This window comes from Sinohyriopsis cumingii, chromosome 5 (genome assembly GCF_028554795.1).
Source record: "Sinohyriopsis cumingii isolate HCF-2022 chromosome 5, ASM2855479v2, whole genome shotgun sequence".
Taxonomy (NCBI): Eukaryota; Metazoa; Mollusca; class Bivalvia; order Unionida; family Unionidae; genus Sinohyriopsis; species Sinohyriopsis cumingii.
The window spans coordinates 65,775,297-65,796,736 of record NC_142965.1 but is presented as its reverse complement, the minus strand read 5'-3'; the positions used below and the strand labels follow the sequence as shown (position 1 = coordinate 65,796,736).

Here is a 21,440-nt window from a genome sequence, read left to right as displayed (position 1 = left end):
ATTAATACTGGCCACCATGTATAGCCTATTGTGTGCTGAAAAATGGCGTTAAAACCTACAACAAAAGCATTTGATATTTAAAAAATTGAAGCAAAATATATGTCAACATTATTCATACCAGGCTTGAAACATTAATCAGCAATAAATAGCATTACAGGGTAAAGCTAGGATATTTCCTCCATGTGTTGTTTTCTTGAAAACTGAGAATGACCTCAAAACAAAACATGATAACAATTACTGGGCCGATGCCTGAATAGGATTTGTCAAGAATGGTCTTATGGAGCTGCTTATTAGCGGTTTTCCATGGAAAGGAAATTGAAGTAGTTCTCAATAACATTGATGTTGTCACAACGTTTCTTGGAGTTTCCAAATACAATGATGATTATGCAAAATCCGCTGACCCAAAAATAAAGTTTATCTAAGTTTTATCAAACCATGCAGATCATAAAATGTATACAATTATGAGACGTAGATATCATCCAGTGGTCTCTCATTTGCAGAAAATATGATTATTCACACCAAACTAAAATTATACTCTGGATTTATTCATCGTCAACAGAAACTTTATGGAAACTCATTGAAGTTTTTGTATGCAATTCCTCTCAGTTAATTATATGTAGAGATGTTGGCAATATGATATTTGAAGTCACATTATCTCGTATTTAACTGCGCCAGCTACACAGTCCAACATACAGGAGGCACTTGCAAATTTGTATTAAGAACATTGACTTGGTGGATGTCAGTGCTGATTACAAATTGTTGTTTATTGCTGTTTGTGCAGTCAGTTCCAAGGACTCACTATTTATCCAGTAATTACCTACCTTTGGTATTTTTGTTTACAATTAGCTTGATTATTGAATGAAGTAGTAGAATATGACCACAGTGACGAGGTTGAGAAAGTGTTGGATGACCTAACAAAGGAAGCTAACATCGTTACTAATTGTGTTCTAATAGTCAATGAATATCTGCTTCAAAATGGTGCTACAAGACTGTGTTGCAGTTTTAATTTTTGTGTTATATTATTATATATGTATGTTATTATGAATGCTATTGTCTCACCCAAATTAGCCGATAAGGGGAAATAGGTTGCACATGTCTGGAAGTAACATTGTTAATTTCAGTAGTTTGAAAATATGTGTTAAAGTGCCTCAGTGCCTATATATATCTGATTTGTGGCACTCTTTAGACAGAAGCCAATGCAAATAATTGAATAATGGTTTATTTGATTCATGTATGTGTTAAAAACAAATATCTGTTTTGGGTTGTCATTTTACTCTCATGAAAGGTCCTCTGCTGAATGTAATATGAATTAGTCTCATCCATGGCAGACTGATGTGCAAAAGTAACTGATAATGATACGTATTCATTTTACCAGTGGGAGCAGGTGCTTCTGTTTGAGTTAGGACTAATTGTTAACATTCTGTAAACTTCCTTTTCACTATTTCCCTCACACAGATGACATGCCATAATTATCGTAGATACTAGCATCACATTTCATCAAAGTAGCTAATCCACTTAATAAATGGTGAAACTGAAGTTCACATGGTGGAACCACTTATTAAAAATATGGTGATAGAACAAGCATCTCTAATTATAATGATGATGAACAAAGAAAGTGACTAACAATTCTTGAATAAAATGGCATATGAGTGAAGAGTAATCCTTAGAGTTATTTAATTAAATAAATGGAGTCATGCATGGTTATCGTTTCACCAAGCTCTCTGTTGTGTATGATCATAAAATGCAGTGAGGAGCACAAAAATGGAAATATCGTGACTTAGTATAATTTTATATCCATGTCTAAAATTATTAAAATTAAATTATTCATCGATGTAGCGATACTAGTCCATCAGTGCTCATTATGGATCTGATTAGCCAACTCTAGGTTACACATACAGTAGTTGTGGAAATTGACTTTATTGATGTTTTTATTTTCAGATATTTAGAGGAGGGTACTTTGCTAGAAAACTATGGAGAAGTTCTGGTAATTTTATTGAGGCTGAGACAACTATGTTGTCACCCTATCCTGGTTCCCAAGGCTACAGGATCCAATAAAACAACCCTAGGTACAGTTACGGATATTTGATATTTTTTCTACATAAATTGCAAGGCGGAATGCATTTTTAATTCCTATCCAAGGCCGAATCTGTTTCTTAATAGAATTTCAATGTTCTTATTCTTATAAACAAGTTTCAATAAAAAGTTCTCAATGATCTTCATAAAAAGTTGCATATTTCAACTTTTTAATCAACTCATATTTGTAAAAAATTAACAGTAACTTGATTTGTTTGTCAAATATATGAACAATCTAACCACACAATTTTCAAATTATATTCAGGAATTTTATATTCATAAAAGCAATTCTTTGATTTTAATTGTGTTTAATTAGGTGAGGGTGATACTCTACTGATCATAGACCAAACGATCTTATGAGATTGTACCTTGTCCGTTGACTGTACGTCCATTATCATAAGGTTGTTATCGCTACTCCTTTTACACTAGTTGCAGGATTGCCAAGTAACTTTTCACACACATTCATCGTATGATCTAGTTTGTCCTAAATTGAAAATAGTGCCGATCTCATATCTATTATGGCTGCCATGGTGGCCAGCTTGACATTTTTGTTATTGATATTCCTATAAATATGGGATCTTTACTGCAAGACATCATGTTATTTCTAGTTGGCCTGAGATGTAAATGGTGCTGATCTGACATCTAATATAGCGGTCACCCTGTGCTCACACTAAAATCATTGGCATTGCTACTGCTCTTGAACGGAAAGTCATATGGACAATGGGATTCTACTTATGATTCCTAATTGGTATTTTTTTAAAAGAAATGTGTCAATCATAAATCAAATATGGCTGATATTATGAATGTCTTCAACATGGTGATGTCACTAGCAAGTCTGCCTGTGTGGGTATGTGAAGAAGCTTGCTAGTAGTTTCATGTGGGTTGGTGGTTATTCCCGAATCGTGACCAGGTCCTTCCTGCCATAGTTATAATGGCCACCATGTATAGCCTATCGTAGGCTGAAAGTGGTGTTAAGCCCACAACAACAACAATAACAATTCCCTGAATGGATGGTCATAATAACAATGAAATTTCACCAAAGAATTATATTGATTTCAATTTAGTCGTACATGCAAATGATGCCTATAGGACAACTTATTTATATATCTCAGCAACTAATGTTTGAAAATGTTGTCACTAATAACTGAGATGGTTTCAACACTCAGCAGTTAAAAGGAACATTTTATGCCGACTACAAGAATCTCTTTATGTTCAAAAGATTGTGGGTGTTAGAAAATTAGTCATCATGACTAATGGAATTGGTTGATTGCCATCCTTAGCATTTTCAAAATTATCTCTGTCCCTGAGTAAACTGCCCTTAAAAATGTTCTGATTTCCACGGATCTAGTGTATGTGTGCCAGTTACATTTTTGCACTATTGAAAGTGATGTGCTTCAAGCTGAGGCTTAGCTTTATGTTGATGTGCTACAATTAAACGTGAAATTCAGTGCTGTTTGATCTTTATCGTTTTACGCTTGAGGCAAGACTCAGTGTGGTGTATATCTGGATATTTATAATGGATCATACTTATTTTCATCTATTATAAAATTAAAATAAGGTTTAAATTTATACGTATAGCACAAAAGGTCTTATCATTTTTTCATGCTTAAACTAACCTCCAAATATAGAGAAGCTCTTTAGATAAGAAAACACCTTGTTCAATTGTAACTGGTGAAGTCATAGTGCAGACATCAATGAAAAAATCATAGAGAAGAGAGGGAAGTACATGTATGCACAGAAACAGACACACTTTTATTTAAAGGTTACTGCATTTGTATGGGTAAATATGACCAAGTTTTATTTCTGAGTATTTCTGCAGGACCTGGGAGGGAAGTATGTGTTAGTCTGAGAAAACAAGTTCATATTTCCCATAGAATGCTGAAACCTTTTTGTTATATACTCATTTCATATTTCTACATAATTCTTAATAATGAAGGATTACACTATAATAAATTGAATTTATGCTATATTTCAAAATAAATACACAACCATAGATTCAGTCATTCACAGTCCAGTATTAATGTGCACAAAGCACTGGCCAGAGACCTGTGAACTTTGTTGTGTGCTCAACATTAGTTTTTTTAATAAAATTGTCATAATTGGTCTCCTTAGAGTTGAACAGTAGAGTCATATATGAAATGAATGTGCATTGAAAAAACGTTTCCAGTCAGTCTGGATTGGATGGATTTTGATTTTATGTTGATCCAACTCAATTCTGCTTTTCTGCTTATGTTGGACAGGATTTATGGAGTCTTTTCACTGCAGTAAGGAGAATGTGATTTCAGTTGAAAATGTAGTCAAAATTACAGTACAGTTTTGATGTGTATCAGGTTTCGCATGACATGATTTGCAGAACTAACTAAGAAAGTAAATTGTGAGGAAATTGAAGAGTGATAAATGTAAATATGTTTATAACATTCTTATTACTGGCTAGATAAGATATATGTTTATGCTCTATCACTTGCAGGCTCATGTTTGGAGAAACCCCAGCTATGACCTGTATCATACAATATATGTCTAACATCGCTAACCTAACATGGTATCAAAATAGTTAAACGGAGAACAATTTGCAAAGCAGCTATTGTAGCCAGTGAAAATACTACTTTTTCATCTTGGCATTTAATTATAACACTAATTTGTCTTAGTTGCCAGTTGAATAAGTGTTCCTGCTATTCCTATATTAACATAAATGCTTATTTCATTTTAGAGTTGATAGCAAATGTTTTCAAATTATCGTAGTCATTAAGGAACACTTTCAACCCCTCCAATCCAGCTCTAATTAGTGTATAGGAGGAGAAGGAGCAAGCTCATGCCTTGTCTATAACAAAGACTGGTTATAATTCATCATTATTTATGAGCTTTTGTCTCTCCTTTTTCAACCAGAGATTTTGGTGAAAAAGTAACTTTCTTAGGAGGCTTCACATAATATCAGTATTCTCAGTCTCAATCACATTAGGACTGCTCTGGTGGCCTAGTGGTTAGAGCGTCCGCCTCAGATGCGGGAGGTCGTGGGTTTGATCCACGGCCGAGTCATACCAGAGACTTAAAAAATGGTACTAACAGCTGCCTCGCTTGGCGTTCAGCATTAAGAGGTTAGTGTTAGGACTGGTCGCTCTGGTGTCAGGATAATGTGACTGGGTGGGACATCATGCTACATGTCTGCTGCATGATGCCCCAGTGCTAGACATCACTATAAACTGCCACATTGCAGACATCGTAGCGATATGACTGAAAAATTGTTAAAGCTACGTTAAAAATCAAAATCACATCACCTCAATCACATTAGTGCTTTGAATGAAGAAGTTCGACTTCTCTGCCAAGTTAGCAATTTACAACTAGGTGCTTCAAAAGGGAGAACAAGCTGAAACATCTCTTTATACATAGTAAAGGCTTTACTGACATATTCCTGTTTCCATGTGGACTGACCTCATCATCAGAGGCAATTATCATTCTCTCATGGAAAAGGACCTTTAGTTTGTTAGAAATAATGACCACGAAGTTAGGGCTATTGCTGCTTCATAGACCATTCTTAATTATTCCTCATTAGAGGATTTATTTGAGTTGCATTATGACAATTACACACTTTCAACTTTTAGTTTTGGTCCCTTTTCCTTGCACCCACTATTTAAAGCACAAACCATCACCAGAATGGCTGCCAGTCTCCAGCAGTGGAGACTGCTACAATAATGATGATTATAAACAGTTTTTTGATGCCAACAGCTTCACACCAAGCTGTTAAATTCAGCAAGGCAACAGTGACTAGTTTTGGTTTAATGCTATTGCAATATGGTGTTGGAGGTTCTAAGTCAAAACCTATTTTAGTTATGTAATACCTAATTCCAAGAGTTTCTTCCCTCAACCTAGGTCTGTTCTACTTCCAAATAAATATGAAATGATGTTCATAGTTGTTCTGTTTTGGAGTTTTCCTTCTCATGGAAGAATAAATTATGATCGTAGATGAGAGTATAATCTTTCATCCTGGAAAGGAAAGCAAGGCAATAGTGACGGGTGAGTATTACATTAATATTAGTATACTCTACCACCTGCAACACCCCTCATTTTAGTCTCATTGATAGCGATTCATTTTCCAGTTTTAATCCACAGAGATATATGCCACAATGGAGAAGAAAGCCATTGGTGTTTAAATGGGCACTATACATTAGTTAAAGAAGACCTAGATATAACTAAATATAAATGTAAGGAACAAAGAGGAATATATTTTAAGCATACGGCTTTCATCTGAATGTTACTGTGGGTAAAAAAAATCAGACTTGGTCTAACATTTTCCAATTAAATAACTCTTAAGTTGTTTATCTCAATTTTTAAAACATTTTCAATTGTGATAATGAACCAAGCATCAACACATTAGACTGATAACCCTGTGAGATGTCTTGAATTATTTCCTTACCGATATAAGTTCGTTATAAAAAAGTAACTATTGTGATTGCCAATGAATAACTATATGTACACTTACTGGTCATACTAAGACAAATGCACGGAGCTGTCATTGTTCCTTTGGTCCATTGCTACCTGCAAGGACTCAGCTCTAGGATCATAACTTGGAAACAATTACGATCCACATCCTGTACCTATGTATATATATACACTTGCTAAGACTAATTTAAACATGTAACATACATTGGGCGATGGGTCCATTGCTATTACCAAAGACTAAATGCACTAACAAACAAAATATACCATGATCCGCTGGTGCATAATGCACTGGATGATCATGTTCTGTGTTGTTTTTTGTTGGACCAAGAGCATCAGGTGTGTGTATACAGTACATCGTTTGGAAATAAATAAATTATCATTTTGAGATTCTCTATTTACTTAATAGATAGCTGTCAAAGTTCTGAGGGGTCGTGGGAGAAGCTGATAGATGCATTAGACAAAGTAATGCGTTCTGACTCGGATGAGGAATGTCCAGTTTGTTTGGAGGGTCTGAAATCTCCTGTTATCACCAAGTGTGCTCACGTATTTTGCAAGTCCTGCATTAAGGATGTAATCATGAAGGAAATGGTAGGAAGGATAATGGCCAAGGGTCATTTTGTCACTGTAATGCTCATGTCAGCTTGATTTGATAACAAACATAGTAATAACATGCCTTAGCAATCACCTCCATATCAAGGACAGTTAATGAATTTCCCAATTTAAGTAAATAGTAAACTTGCACACACACACACACACACACACACACACACAGATATAGATATAGATATAGATATATATATATATATATATATATATATATATATATATATATATATATATATATATATAAGAAATATAGAATTTCCATAAGAAAAACTGTTTTAGTTCATTCTGTGTCATTTATTAACTGGTTCCTGCCAATATCAAGGTAATATATTTATGTAATACAGAAACATAGAAATTATTCACTGCTCTGTAATTTGAATATCTGATAACTAAAACATTATACAACTCAGATAGAATTTTGGTGGAAACTGTTATATTTAGTATAGCAAAATCTGTTCATCCATATGTCCCAGACTTCACAATTAATTTGGTCCAGATTGATTATTTCCTTTTGTTCAAACACAGTTTGTGGTGTGATGTCCGCCCTTATATTATGGATTTAATTTCAGTTTGATAGCTCTTTAAATAGTGTATGAATTTTAAATGATGTAGTAAGGGGTTTACAGAGCTTTACTACTTGAATTTAGCCATAGTTTCTACTAAATGTTTCACAAAATGTGTGTTCTGGTCAAAATTGTCAATTGTACATGTAGAGTAATTTTGTACATATTGGAATGAAACGTTAATTTTCTACCCAATGATTAGGCTCTTCATATGTCTACATGAAGTAGTTGCGAATGCTACACAATGCTCTTCAGTTATGTGTTTAATTATACCATTACATGTGAATCACAGCAGTTTAATCTTGGGATGAAATGTTGCCAAATAAAATAAAGCAATGAGATGCATGATATTAATAGAGACGATGTTATGCATAAAGAATTATGTCTTGAATTAGGAAACTTAACCAAATGTTAAGTGTTCACCCAGAATCAAAAAAGGTATGATAAATAATCTCCAAAAAGAACACTTTAAACACATATATCATTCGCAAAATGACATTACATTGTAAATAATTTTGTTAATAGTAATAATAATAATTAATAATAATAATAATAATAATAATAATATAACTGTTATAAATAATAATAATAACATCAATTTGCAATGAAATAATATGCTTTTTGTGAATGATATATGCTTTTAAAAGCCTATAATAAACTGCATCATTATTATTATTATTATTGTTATTATTATTATTATTATTATTATTATTATGATAATTATTGTTATTATTATTATTATTATTATTATTATTATTATTATTATTAAATTAGGAAATTTTCAGAGTAGTTCTCTTGTAAAGTTTACAAATAGCCTATTTCAGATGTGTTCCACAACAATGCGTGCCAGTAAAAATACTAAATGCATTCACACTGAGTATTAATGTTCATCTTTCATCTTTCCTTTGCAGGATGTTCATGTACCAGTAATGCTTGAAAGTAAATGAAATAAATTGATAAATATAAGCACAAATTTAAAATAGTAACAATATTTATAAAAACAGTGATTATATGTGGCCAATAAAACATCTTAATTTTACTAGGCATTATATCTCTTCATTTTTATTATGCACTCTTTAAATTCCACAGTGAAAAATGATTTCATTTTTTGAATGGCAGAATCTGTTTTCACATGTTCATTAGATGTACCTTAAAAAAGAATGCCATAAAGTCATGAGCATTTAGTACACCCGTTGATTTTGTTCTTTCGGTAATGCAAAATACCTCTAAGATGGTAATAGAGATTTCGTGCATGACTTGTAGCTTTGGAGCAATAAACTAATGAATGGCATTAAATCACACGTAACTAACTGAAACTGGTCAGCAACATTCTTTCTGATAGTTCCAATTTAATACAATGCAATCCAGAGTTATTTATTGTAAATTCTTGGACATCAAAGTGAACACAACATCACATCATAAAAAAACAACAAATTGATCATGCCCATCTATAGACTGGCAAAACAAATAATGTTTGGAAAGGCAATTAAATTGTTCTGATCTTCAACTCAACTGCATCTTTAAAACATTATCCTGTGAGTGTACTCTCTGCTTAGAGTGGTTCAGTAACGATATACAAAGAACATCTTTATCAATAATTGCATGGTGTTAATGGACTGCTAAGCAATGTTTGTCATTTGGCAACAGCCATACTGCTAATTAAGCCGATACAAACATTGTAATTAAATTGAGTACATAAGTCATTATGTTAATTGGAAGGAAATGGATCAGTGTGAAAGACACTTCCACATGTAGTTCAGATAAATAAATACATCCTTTATCAATATTCCTGCATCACCACATGGTCTTAATCAGTGGAGATTATGGGGAAAATGTGTTGTTGTTTACAATCATCAAAATTTGATCAACCTTGTAAGTGACCTGTGTTGGTTAACCGTGCTCAAAAAGGGGCATTTTGCAACCAAAAAAGGGCAAGCTGTTGAAACGTTTACCTGGCAGGATGTAAAATCAACTTGGCACAGTAGGAATGGTCTGGCACATCTTTGAATCAGTACAGTGTGATCTAAAATGAAACACAAATGTTTATGTGCTGGGGAAGGAATGATGGTAGGGCTATTGCTGGGGAAGGAATGATGGTAGGGCTATTGCTGGGAGGAGTCTTTGATGTGCCTCTGGTGTCTATAACCAAGTCATTTCTTATGGGTCGTTAAAGTAATCTTGACATATTTCTCAAGATGCCGTACCATAGTATACCATAAATAAGCATCTATTTTAGACTGGCCCCAAGTGCCCTTTATGCAGAAGTGCTATAGACATTGAGAAACTGTGGGAAATGCCCCCAGAGGATATAGAGGAAGACTGTAGAAGGCAAATTCAAACTGGGGATTGGAAATCAAGTACTAAGGTAAGAGGAGTTGTTACAAATTTCCTCCTTTATACACTCAGAACCTCAAGATAGTTTTTTGTGAGTTTTATACATGCATACAGGGTCAGAGATCTATTACGTTGACAAACAATCTTGCCCATTTACAAGCATATGTTTTGATAGCTGATTGACCATTAACCATTTTTCAAGTAAGGTAGCAAGTATCCATTTTCTGCATGATATCCTTTGATGATAAAACATACAAATGTGTTATAAGATCAGAATCAGTGATCTAGATATATACTAACTGCCTCTTGTACACTACTTTGTCACAAAATTAGTTTGAAACTGTAAGTGAACCAGTAGGCCTAACGGGAAATAATGGCGGACTTTGCTAAGTCTGGGATGTACCCTTTTATTAGCTTGTCTGTTTTCATAAATCATCGGGCAAATATATTCAGAAAAATATGCAAATCAGTGAAAGCAAAGTCTAGGTATTATTTTATTGAAGATTTAACTTTAAAATGCAATTTATGTAGGTCAGAAATGTATTAGACAATGCAATGTTGTGGAATTCGCGAGATGCGCTTTAAGGTCTAAGCTGTTTTCTGACTTGACACGTATTTGCAAAAATATGGATAAAACAGCAAATCAAATACTATTTAACCATTACCTAAAATTACTACAAGTATGTAGACAAATAAATAAACTATAAATTTGCAATCCCATCAAAGGACTGTTGTAATGAAGCTATATTAAAGTGAGTGATTACATTACGAAAACCTCTCCATCAAAAAATAGATTCACTGATATCTGTATTGATTCTGTAGGAAAGAAGGGACTGCAACTTTTGATGGTGGGACTCCTGTTTTTACCAAAATGGGAGTCCTGGAATCCTAGTTTCAAATTCCTAGCGAGACCTCTGCAGAGTACTTTAGATTTCTACTCCTGTGCCCTCCCCTACATGTTAGATGTTGAGATGGGATTGGGAAAATGGAGATATTATATAAAACCTGGAGAAACTGTTAGTGATCATGAAGGTCAGCTTTGTAATTTTAATATATCTAATGTCTGTGTCATTAATAACTGTCCATAAAGGATATAGTCTTAATTTTACTAGTATATCTTAGTGGGTGTTACATCATAATATATTTTCTCCATCAAATAGATTACTGGCTCACATTGACAGCTACTATCTCCAAATTCAGCCCTTCTTGCCAGAAAATGGAAACACACTTTGCATATTTACATATACACGAAGGCAAGTAAATTTTAAATGATCACTATCCTGTATACACACTAAATGGCCCCCGGCATCCCTGATGTAAAATTTATCAACTTTCTCTCACTTTTGACAACAGTGACCTCATGGAACCCTTCTAAATCTGTATTTAAACCCTTTCTTTTTAATGCAATAGTATTTTTCATTCAACATTTACCAAGCTTCCAGTGAATTTATTTGTAGTTTGGCATTTAATTATTATTGTTTGTTTGATGTCCATCAGTAACGCACGCAGGTGAAATCATTATGTGCTTTTATAATTCAGTTATATTCCGTAAGCCCCCCTGTTATTGAGCCAACATTTCTTATGGCTACTTGAAGCTGCCCTCAAGACATCAGACATTTAGAATCATAGGCCCTCAGGGAGTATCACCAGTAGCTGTAAAAGACTATTCTAAAATGGTTAAGGAAGGAGAGTAAATGATTCCCCCATTAATTCTTGTACACCTTGCAATAGGTTTGATCATACACTTGAGAAAAAAAAATCCACATTTTAAAAAGGATATGTTTTCATATGATTCAAGATAAGTTTTGTTAGCCATTACAACTTTCACCAAAAACTATCTGGTTTTAGTTCCAGTTTGCCAACAAAAATATGAAATACTGCATACTCAAGTTAAAACCAGGAGATTTAGGCACAATTTTCAACTTGTTCTCTAAACTCCTGATTTCATGTCTGCTATGTCCAGTGAATCATGGGGTAAAGTGAATTCAAAATTGAATGAGCGTGTTTTACGGAATATAATTTCTCCTTCACGTTCATTCCCGAATCACATTAACCTTAGGAATATAAACCCTATTATCTCCCAAATCCTGCCCTCTTAATGATGAAATTATCTTTTCTGTCCATATTATATAGACAAAGGGCAATAGTTCTTGCCTATTAACTCTCCTTGCTAGCTAAAAGTCACATTAGTTTTAAGCTTCCACTGTGAACAGACACCATTGTTCACTTTGCCTCCATAAATCCATTGGAAATGTATGCTACTTTCATCCCATCTGTTGAGGATTTTTGTTATTTTTGGACGTATTAAAAATTTTGCACCTATACAGACCTAGTTTATGCATTCTCAGACAGCATGGCTGTACATGGCTACATTGTAATAGAATGTGTTGATATTCGTGTTTGCATAAATTGTCTATTTATTTATCACCCCTGGTATGGAAGGTGTCTCTGGCACTCTTTAATTCAATTAACAATTCTTTTTTTTATAGTTTTTTTTTGCATTTAGAATTCACTATGATAACTAAGTATTCTAAATGCAATAATTCAAGTCATTGAGAAATTTATTGACTCTGGTCTCCCATGCGCAAAGTGTAAATCAGCAGCAGCGAGTAGCATGTGTACTACTTTGTTGGATAATACTTGATTGACATGTACTACTATGGAAGAAACAAGGAGTAAAATGGCAAATCAAGGGACAGGAGTAAAAAAAATTTGAACATTCACCTTATATTGAGTCTTTGGCCATTCTAGTGGAGCACACCATTATATATCAGGGAATGGATGAAGCTACCACTTTTCCATAGTCTATCCTGTCTCTGAATTTGTAGGTGCATGGTTGATTACTCCTGGTGAAGTCTTCCCAATCTTTTGTCTCCCTGTTTTAGCCAAGAATCCCGCATTTCCTTGCCTTTAGGCCTGTAAGATCAGGCACATCTGGTTTAGAAATGACCCAAATGAGCCATGCCATCCAGGTGCATCCAAGCCATCGAGCTCTTGACCAATACCATCTATCTACACTTCAGTTGTAAGCCAACCATACCATCCAGTTGTCTGGCTTTCAGTCCATACCATCCAGCCGAATGCAACCAGCCATTTAATCATGGCTTACTCTCTTGGACTGCAACTGACTTAGATATGATGGGCATGCCTCGTCAGTATTATATAGATAATGATCTTAATCTATAACAAGATGACTGAGTGTCAAGATAAACCAGTTCAGGTCAAGATATCACCACAGAGCAGAATGAATATTGCTTTAAAGCAATAACAGAGCAATGTACCAGGGATATTGCAGAGCTCAGAAAGTCCCTTACCACCTTTGCTACTTTGGCAGACAGTGTCAAGTCCTCAATTGTTTTAAATGACGAGAAAGTCAGCCTTTCCTTCCATCTTCCCCTGTAGTCAAGACAAATAAAGGAAATTGAAGAGTCAATCAGCTAGGATCAGTGACCAAGATAATTGTAAAACCTTTCCTTCTTATGATAGTCATCTTTTGCAATCTCATTTGTATAAGACCCAATCTGATGCATTCTTCACATGTCTCCCAGCGATAGGCACGAGCAAAGATGCTGTCAGTCTACTTCTTTATGGTGCAAAAGGACTTTCTCACACCTCATTGAAGCTTGTTTGCAATATAGTGTCCATGTCTTCATTGTTGTACTTATCATCTCTGGTGATTTTCAGGCTTGCAGACAAGGCCAGCAATATATATCCAGCCCTGAACTAGAGAACACCTTTTTGGATGGCACTTCATTGGCAAGATATAGGAAGTGAAGAAGCAAACAGACCCAAGCTGAATATACATTGTTCTATGCAACAACCATCACCTTATATATCATCTCTAATTGATAAATTAAACAAGACTTACCAAGTCGAAGTTTGATTGGCACTTCATTGGCAAGATAGGAAGTGAAGAAGCAAACAGACCCAAGCTGAATATACATTGTTCTACGCAACAACCATCACCTTATATATCATCTCTAATTCACCCTCAATATGGTGATGACTAGAGAGAAGGAGAAACAGGATTGATCACTGCACAACCCAAAATCCAACCATGATCCTAAGGCTGTACATGAAGACAATCTACTAAATGAGGCACTCATATTGAGGGAATATGAAACAAAAAAAAAAGTTTCTCTACACCAGCATCTCTGTTCTCTCAACATTAATAGGTGTCTTCCAATGCCACAGGGAATTATTCAGTAGGTGCCCAACTCTTTTGTTTTTCAAACAGTATTGGATAGACCTCTTTCCACCAAGCCAGTATTCGATCAAGATTGCCTCAGAGGGACTAAAGTTTAAGTTTTACCAACCCTTTCCCTATGCAAAGTTTTTCCTTCACATATTTTTTTCTAGTGGACAGTTGCAAGTTCATTTCCATCACTGGTCATCTAAATCAGTTCATACTTCATCCACAACTAAATAAAATGAAATCAGTCAACCTCTCTATCGATCTGAACGAATTTGCTATCAGTTTCGACCTGACACACATATGCTCACATTTCCATGGAGATGAGAGCTATCAAAGCTTTCAGTTTGGAGTAACCGTCTTCAGAACAAGATCATGCTCATCATATTAAACAATCTTGGTGGCTATGATGCACCTCCTCAAACAGGGTGAAACCAAGTCACCCAAACTCTGCATTTTGCTCTGGGTATTCAGCCGTTGGTGCACACTTTGTAACGCAACACCCATATCAAACATATTCCCCACAGACTCAATGTCTTGGCTTATAATCTGTCAAGGAGGTATCCAATTCTCTATACAGAATGGTTCCTACATCTATTGGGCTTGCATCCGATTTTCCTGCTACTGAATTGTCAAATGATCAAACACTTTAAAATCCATGGAATTATAAACTATCCACCTTCATTTTCCCAGTCCCAGATCACAATGCTTGGTCCTTCACAGCTCTTCTTTTCAGTAGGGACTGTCTGTGGGCCTTTGCATAATCACCAATGATCTTAGTTCCAAAAATCATAAAGATATTGAGGGGCCACAAGGGCAAAACAGTTCTGATTGCCCCTCTCAGATATGACAAATCCAATATCAGTGATCTTGATTTATCCAAGACGATCCCAGCCTGGCCGAATCTTCTCAAATAAGCTCAGACTGTTGTGTTCCATACTTGTCTAGACTGTATTGTCCTTCACGCTTAACTCCTGTCCCTTGAGCCTTGTAGCAGGCGCATTTCAACAATTCAATCACGGAACAAATTTCACCAGCTAGAAGATCCTCGATGTTCAAGGCCTATGAAGGGAATCAGCACATTTTCAGGGACTGTTGCAAAGTTTAAATTAGAATCTCTTCAAGTGCCTCTGTCCCACCTTGTTCTTTGCCTATGCGAAGATAAGAGGTGGATCAAAGTATTAAGAGCTACCTTTGTATCGGACACATTCTGTCATCATGGCAGGCAGGATCTTCATCATAGCTTTAAAGATATCTCTGACTTGTCCAGCTGTGACATATATAGCTATAACTCATCACACTGTTTCCTATATGAAATCTTTTCTGCGTTCTGACTTAAATAAATTCAAACAAATTCAAACCTTTTCCCATGACCTAGTTAAAGTTCCTTTGATACAAAACCTGTTTCCTGATAATGTTCACTTAGATATGCAAAGTCAGGGAATCACGTGCCCTCCCTTTTGATCTATTTTACCTTTCATGATCAATCAGATAGCTCCGCGTTCCTTATGATGCAGTTCAGTTTCGTCTCCAGGAATTGGTTGTTGTCAGTGGCCAATCAAACAGTCATCATAACATAGGATATAACCCCAGAAGCCAGGGAGTCTCATCATGGTTGAAGTGGGTAGTATGCATAACATTCTCTGACATATAACTAGGACAGAGAAGTCTCATGAAGATCTCTGTTCATGAATTAAGAGCACTCTCTGCGAGCTTTGCCTTTGACTGTTATCTTTTTACTACTTATAAGATCGAGTTCATCGGTTGATATGCACAGTCAACCTCCTTGACTTTTTTCTGAGACTTGGCTTCACAGCGAAAAACACTGTTTCAGTCGCACAAGCAGCTACCAGACCCAGTTAACATCAGCTCAACCTCTGAATGGACACAATTCACAGCATTCACTCAATTTACCTTCATGTGGTAAGATCCCCTTTTTTCCTCCCAGACTTAACCAGGTGCCGCTGTTTGTGCTACACATGAGATAAGGGGTTAGTTAACATTTATATTGGGGCTCCAATCTTCTTCCCAAGAGGTTAACCAAGGTACAGGTAACATGTTCAACATTCCATCTACTTGTTACCTATTCTCCTAATGGTAATTTGATTGGGAATGTATTCGACAGTGAAGTAAAACATTTCAGCAAATTATGTCTTACCTTGAATATATACCCGATCACATTACTTTACCCTTCTAACCTCCCCACAATGTGAGCATTTGGTAACTGGTGCCACCCTTGAATGACAAGGAGTGGTAATGTATAACAGTTATTGCCCTTTGTCTGTATAATATTAACATAGAAAAGAAATTGCCGTCTTTTGGTAGGGCTGGCTTCAGGAGCTAGTAGGGTTTATATTCCTAATGTGACTTTGATGAGGTAATTATACTAGGAGAACAATGTACAGGAAAGGTTGCTTTCCTTTGTTTTGCATTGAGACATGAAATTGGTAATGGTAATACTGTTATTCTAGCATACTATGTGCCTTATCTGCCGCTACATCAGTTACCCCATTGCTCTCTCTCTCTCTCTCTCTCTCTCTCTCTCTCTCTCGTAGCTTGATTTTACTTCTGTTATTTTTAGTTAAATATCCATCTTTATTACTTTCATGACAATACACATATGAGTCCAAAATTGCTAAATTCAAAGCATGTGACATATCAGTTAAGTACTGACTAAAACAGCTTATACCACAAAATATTACCACAATTATATAACCTGAATATGTGTCATTATGCCAAATAGTAATTCACAACACTTAATGACTTGTATATTGTCGCATATCCATCATACCCGAGTCAGAATGACATCATCCCCCATTCTGAGCAAGTGTCTTTAATTATACAAATGGAAATATACAGCTACATTACAAAGGATGAAGGTACCCTTGGTATATTCCCACAAAGAGATGTATTTCAAACAAAAAATATTACTTTGCTTTCATTACAAGTAATGTGAAAGAAGTTCATTTTAATAAATTTTACAATGAATTAAAAATTACCAAAATAAACACGTGTGCTGCATACCCACACATATAGACATACAGACACATACATATTGGAAGGTACATACTTTGGTTTATATCTCCCCATTCAGTTATACAAAGTGAGATATGATTTCCCTATATTGATATGTAAATGTTATATATCTGGTAGTATGTAAAATCACTTTCATATTTCACAACAGGTGGATGCATTGATGAATGCCTTGCTGCAGTTAAGACGTGAGGATCCAACTGTCAAAAGTATTGTTGTCTCCCAATTCACATCATTTCTTAAAGTGCTGGAAGTACCACTTTGGTGAGAAGGCCTGTTTTTATAACTAAAGCAGATCATGAATCATTAGCGCAGTAAAGGCTGCCCTTAATAGATGACATTCTTGTAGCCTTTTTGTTTTGGTTGATTGTGGAATGTTCGATATTAATGTTGTTTTTGAAGCTTGTGTTGAAGCATTGCATGGAAGTTTTGTTGATGGTTCGTGTTGAATCTTTTTATGATCTTCTTTGGAATTTTGATAAATTTATATTCTGAAGATCATGGGTATCTTAAAGACAACAGGCAGAAAGGTTTATTTCCCATAACCTTATTTGCACCTGCTTTATAATTTGTAATGTATTTTAGAAATTATTCTATCCACAGTCTCTTTCACATTCTAAAAATTTCTCTCAAGAAAGATTTTTCAGCTGTTGTATATGCTTGTCGTGATGAAATTAAACTTTTTTAAGAGATAGTCATAATTAAAAGTTCAGTTAAATATTTGAATTAGTTTGGCACACTTTTTCATAAGGTAGTTAGCTTATGACATGGCCCAGCATTTGGCATGTCTGAACAATTCTTGCTTCCAATCACTTTTCACATTCACTCTACTAAGTTTGGCAGAGACAATCAGGGTATAGGTCCTTTTTCAAGTTGGTGCAAAAGATGCCATATGGCATATATGTCTAAAAATATAAAACATCTAAAATGTCTTCAAAAAGACCATCTTAAAACTTAGACCACATTTTACAGAAAGCATTCTAGCAGGAAAACCTTTAATATGTGTAAAAAGGTCTTTAATTGTCTGATTGCCAAAAACCACTAAATAGCATTAGACCAAATGAGGTCAAAAGCAAACTAATTTTGCTTTGGAGCAACAAAATCTTGTATAACCCAGTGGCTTCTTCCACTTTTGACATCTCTCAACCCTTCAAGAATTTTAGGTTATTTCATATCTGAGCAAGTTGAAGGAGTTTCTTCTTTCAAGCAGATAATCTAAATTTCCAATTTTTTTCTTGCTCCTTCCTATCTTTCTATATATTGTAGAATTCCATCTTTGTTGTAAGCATAGGCGCCCTTCTGTATTAAACTACATTGGTCATTTCTGCAGCCTCTAGATTTGGGGAATTCAAATAAATAATATCTTATTGTGTTCTCTATGTAATGTTTTTTGATATAGAAAACTCAAGGTTGCAGTTTTCATATAGGTTCCTAAGGTATGCTTTTCGCTATATAGTGTTTGCTTAGTTTGGAGACATACAGGTACATTTTATATAGATAATGTATTGTCATAGCATCAAAAAACTCATAGTTATTGAAATGAATTGTCTCTATTGCTACCATCTGAGTCCAGTCGTACATGTAAGTTCACACAGTATAGTGTAGCAGTCAAGTAACATCCACTGCTTGGGTTCATAAAGCAGAATGTGTGGCTGGACACACCAGCAAAATTAGAACAGAAAAGGGAAAATTCAGATGCACACTCTGAGATATGGTGGGGGGGTGATTATATTCATGCTGACATAACCTGTCTCTTTTGGTGATATTATCTACTGCTCTAGTTCCACCAGCACTACCTCATTTTCACAAACCATTTTCTGTAAAATCTAATTGCCTGATATCAGAAAAGTTTGACGATTGGTTTCTACTGACTACATGTAAGAGAGATTGAGATCAAATCAAGCCAACTATGATATTGTCTCCCACTATGCCAGTATGGACAGGTTCTGCGGATCAAATATCCTCTTCTTCAGCATAAAGAACTGGATAACAGCATGGAAGATAAAATGGCACTGTTCCAACACAACAGGACTCTGCCATGCATTTCTGGTCACAACAGGTCAACTCTACAATCAATCTTGCCTTTAAATAAAAGGAAGTAACGTCTTTGTCCAGTATGTCTACCAGGTACCAGAACACTGGCACTCTCATGAGTCAGTATACAAACTACAGCGCCAAAAGAATCTTAAGGCAAACTATGCCCAGTTAAGTACCAACAGTACCCAACTGAGATCGAACATTCCACTCTAAGGAAGGACCTGTATAGTGATCGGCTGAAAATTACCATATTCTTGATAGGTGACATTCTGTGAGTATAGTTGGCCTCCACTCTGGACAGTCTTTGCCAGCATCATCTCCAATTGCACAAAAGACATTTGCATCACCATATTTTTCAAGGGATAACAGAGTGTGCTCACAAGTTACATCATCTTTACTAGTCCTATCGATGTCAAGGGTAGTCCTTTCAAGCATTGATTGAGGACGTCTTTCATTTATACCACCAGAGTTTTGACCTTTTTTCGACATTTTCTTTGTCATCATCTTTGTCCAGAATCTATTAACATACTACCAGCATTCAACTGTTACCACTGTCTAGTTAAGTGGCCAACTTATCGAACATTTAATATGACAAGTGGTAGACAGAGACATAACGGACATGGTCATTTCAAAGTCCTCATGAAAAACCATCAGATAGTCTTGAATGGTGCAAGTTGGGACTGGTTTTGTGAAACATATAACCCACAACCCATAAGCAATGTGACAAAGTTATGAAGGACAAGATGGCACTGTTCCATCACAATTGGAATGCCGTACAGACATCAGAGCACTGACACTCATAGGGATCACTCTACCCATGATAGTGCCACAAATAATAACGAATCTGATCTAGCCTACACAAGTGCACGAGGAACTGTCAATAATGATCTAATATCATGTATTCATTCCCAGAGCCAACATTAGACATGATGGAACCTACCATCACAGCGCAGCAAGTGACTTTCAAATGTCATTTGGTAACTTCTTAAGGTGGCCTGTCATGTTTTCCACTGGATTTGGGGCAGGGAATATTTTATCTTTTCTAAATAGACACATCTCAGTATATGGCTAACAAAATTGAAGAGAAAACCATTTTTCCAGCAAAATATGTTTCTTTGATACTGTTTAAGCAATCGTAATATTCATACATCTTCCTGAAGTTACATCCTGCAAGGAGAGCTTGAATTACACTGAATTAGTAACTTATGTGTACACCGAATTAAGCACCATTCCATATATTCATGGGAGATCACTCTGTCTGACTGCCATATAGTTGGCTAGACATCGTTAACTTCCATAGCTTAAACAATTTAGTTATGAGGTCTCATCTTTAGCCAAGGTTCCAATGTGCTAAACCTTCCTACACTTTGGCAGATCGATTAAATTTGTCACTGTTTCAGGTCTGTGAATGTCATTGGATGTGGCGGCAGGCCACCACATCCAATCAAAATCTAGTTGTTCAAGTTTGAACGCTGTTCTTATATGGTCAAGATAAGGGGATCACGCAACTGGAATGGACTAATAAATAAACAATTTTCCACTGTCGATCCCATAATTGTACAAATGCATCATTTATCTCAGATACACCTGTAATGACTTCTCTCGGGTACATTGTCATACGTTTGATGCTAAAATTACAAAGTACAATTGCCTCCACAATTTTCGGTCCATTTTTGATGCACCACTGTTACATGCTATTGGTTAGTTGGCATTACATATTAAGAGAGACAAATTATGACATCCAATAGATGTTGCTAGAACAAAGAACTGAAATATCTGATCGATTCACCAAATTGAGAACTTGAAGTTGAAGTCACAGGAAAGAACCATATATACTTCTTATGATGCCAAGTCATCAGTAACGAAAAGATTTATCTTTAAGTTTGAAAAATAAATTTCCTAAAATAAAATCAAATGAAAAATTTTCACTTCAGATCCATATAAAATATATAAAGAAAATATAAATATGAAGCTCAAAAGGTATAGTATATAAGACAAAATAGTACATTTCTGTCAATGACAAAGTAAATGAAAGCTATCACATAAATTCTATACAACGTATGGTCAACTTTATTTATACACAGCATATTTATAAAATACAAGATTGTCTCAGCTTATACATCGCCATACAGTTTCTTTATTAAGTTGAGATCAGAATACTTTTGTCT

The 21,440-nt window shown here is 35.3% G+C and overlaps 1 protein-coding gene across 4 annotated transcripts in view; it reads left to right on the top strand.

Moving 5' to 3' along the window:
• The window catches only part of LOC149799341 (DNA-dependent ATPase/E3 ubiquitin-protein ligase HLTF-like), a 125,037-nt gene that overhangs the window by 90,545 nt on the left and 13,052 nt on the right, over nucleotides 1-21,440 (top strand). For 3 of the 4 annotated variants that reach the window (XR_016421161.1, XM_089958663.1, XM_089958665.1), the window contains 4 exons: nucleotides 1,939-2,066; nucleotides 6,914-7,095; nucleotides 9,913-10,041; nucleotides 17,387-17,499. Coding sequence is in view for 3 of the 4 variants with exons in the window: in XM_089958663.1 (XP_089814789.1) it covers nucleotides 1,939-2,066; nucleotides 6,914-7,095; nucleotides 9,913-10,041; nucleotides 17,387-17,499 (552 nt within the window). In the remaining variant the exon portion in view is untranslated. Of the gene's footprint in view, nucleotides 1-1,938; nucleotides 2,067-6,913; nucleotides 7,096-9,912; nucleotides 10,042-11,170; nucleotides 12,986-17,386; nucleotides 17,500-21,440 lie in introns of those variants that run through there. The other variant, XM_089958664.1, reaches the window with a different exon arrangement.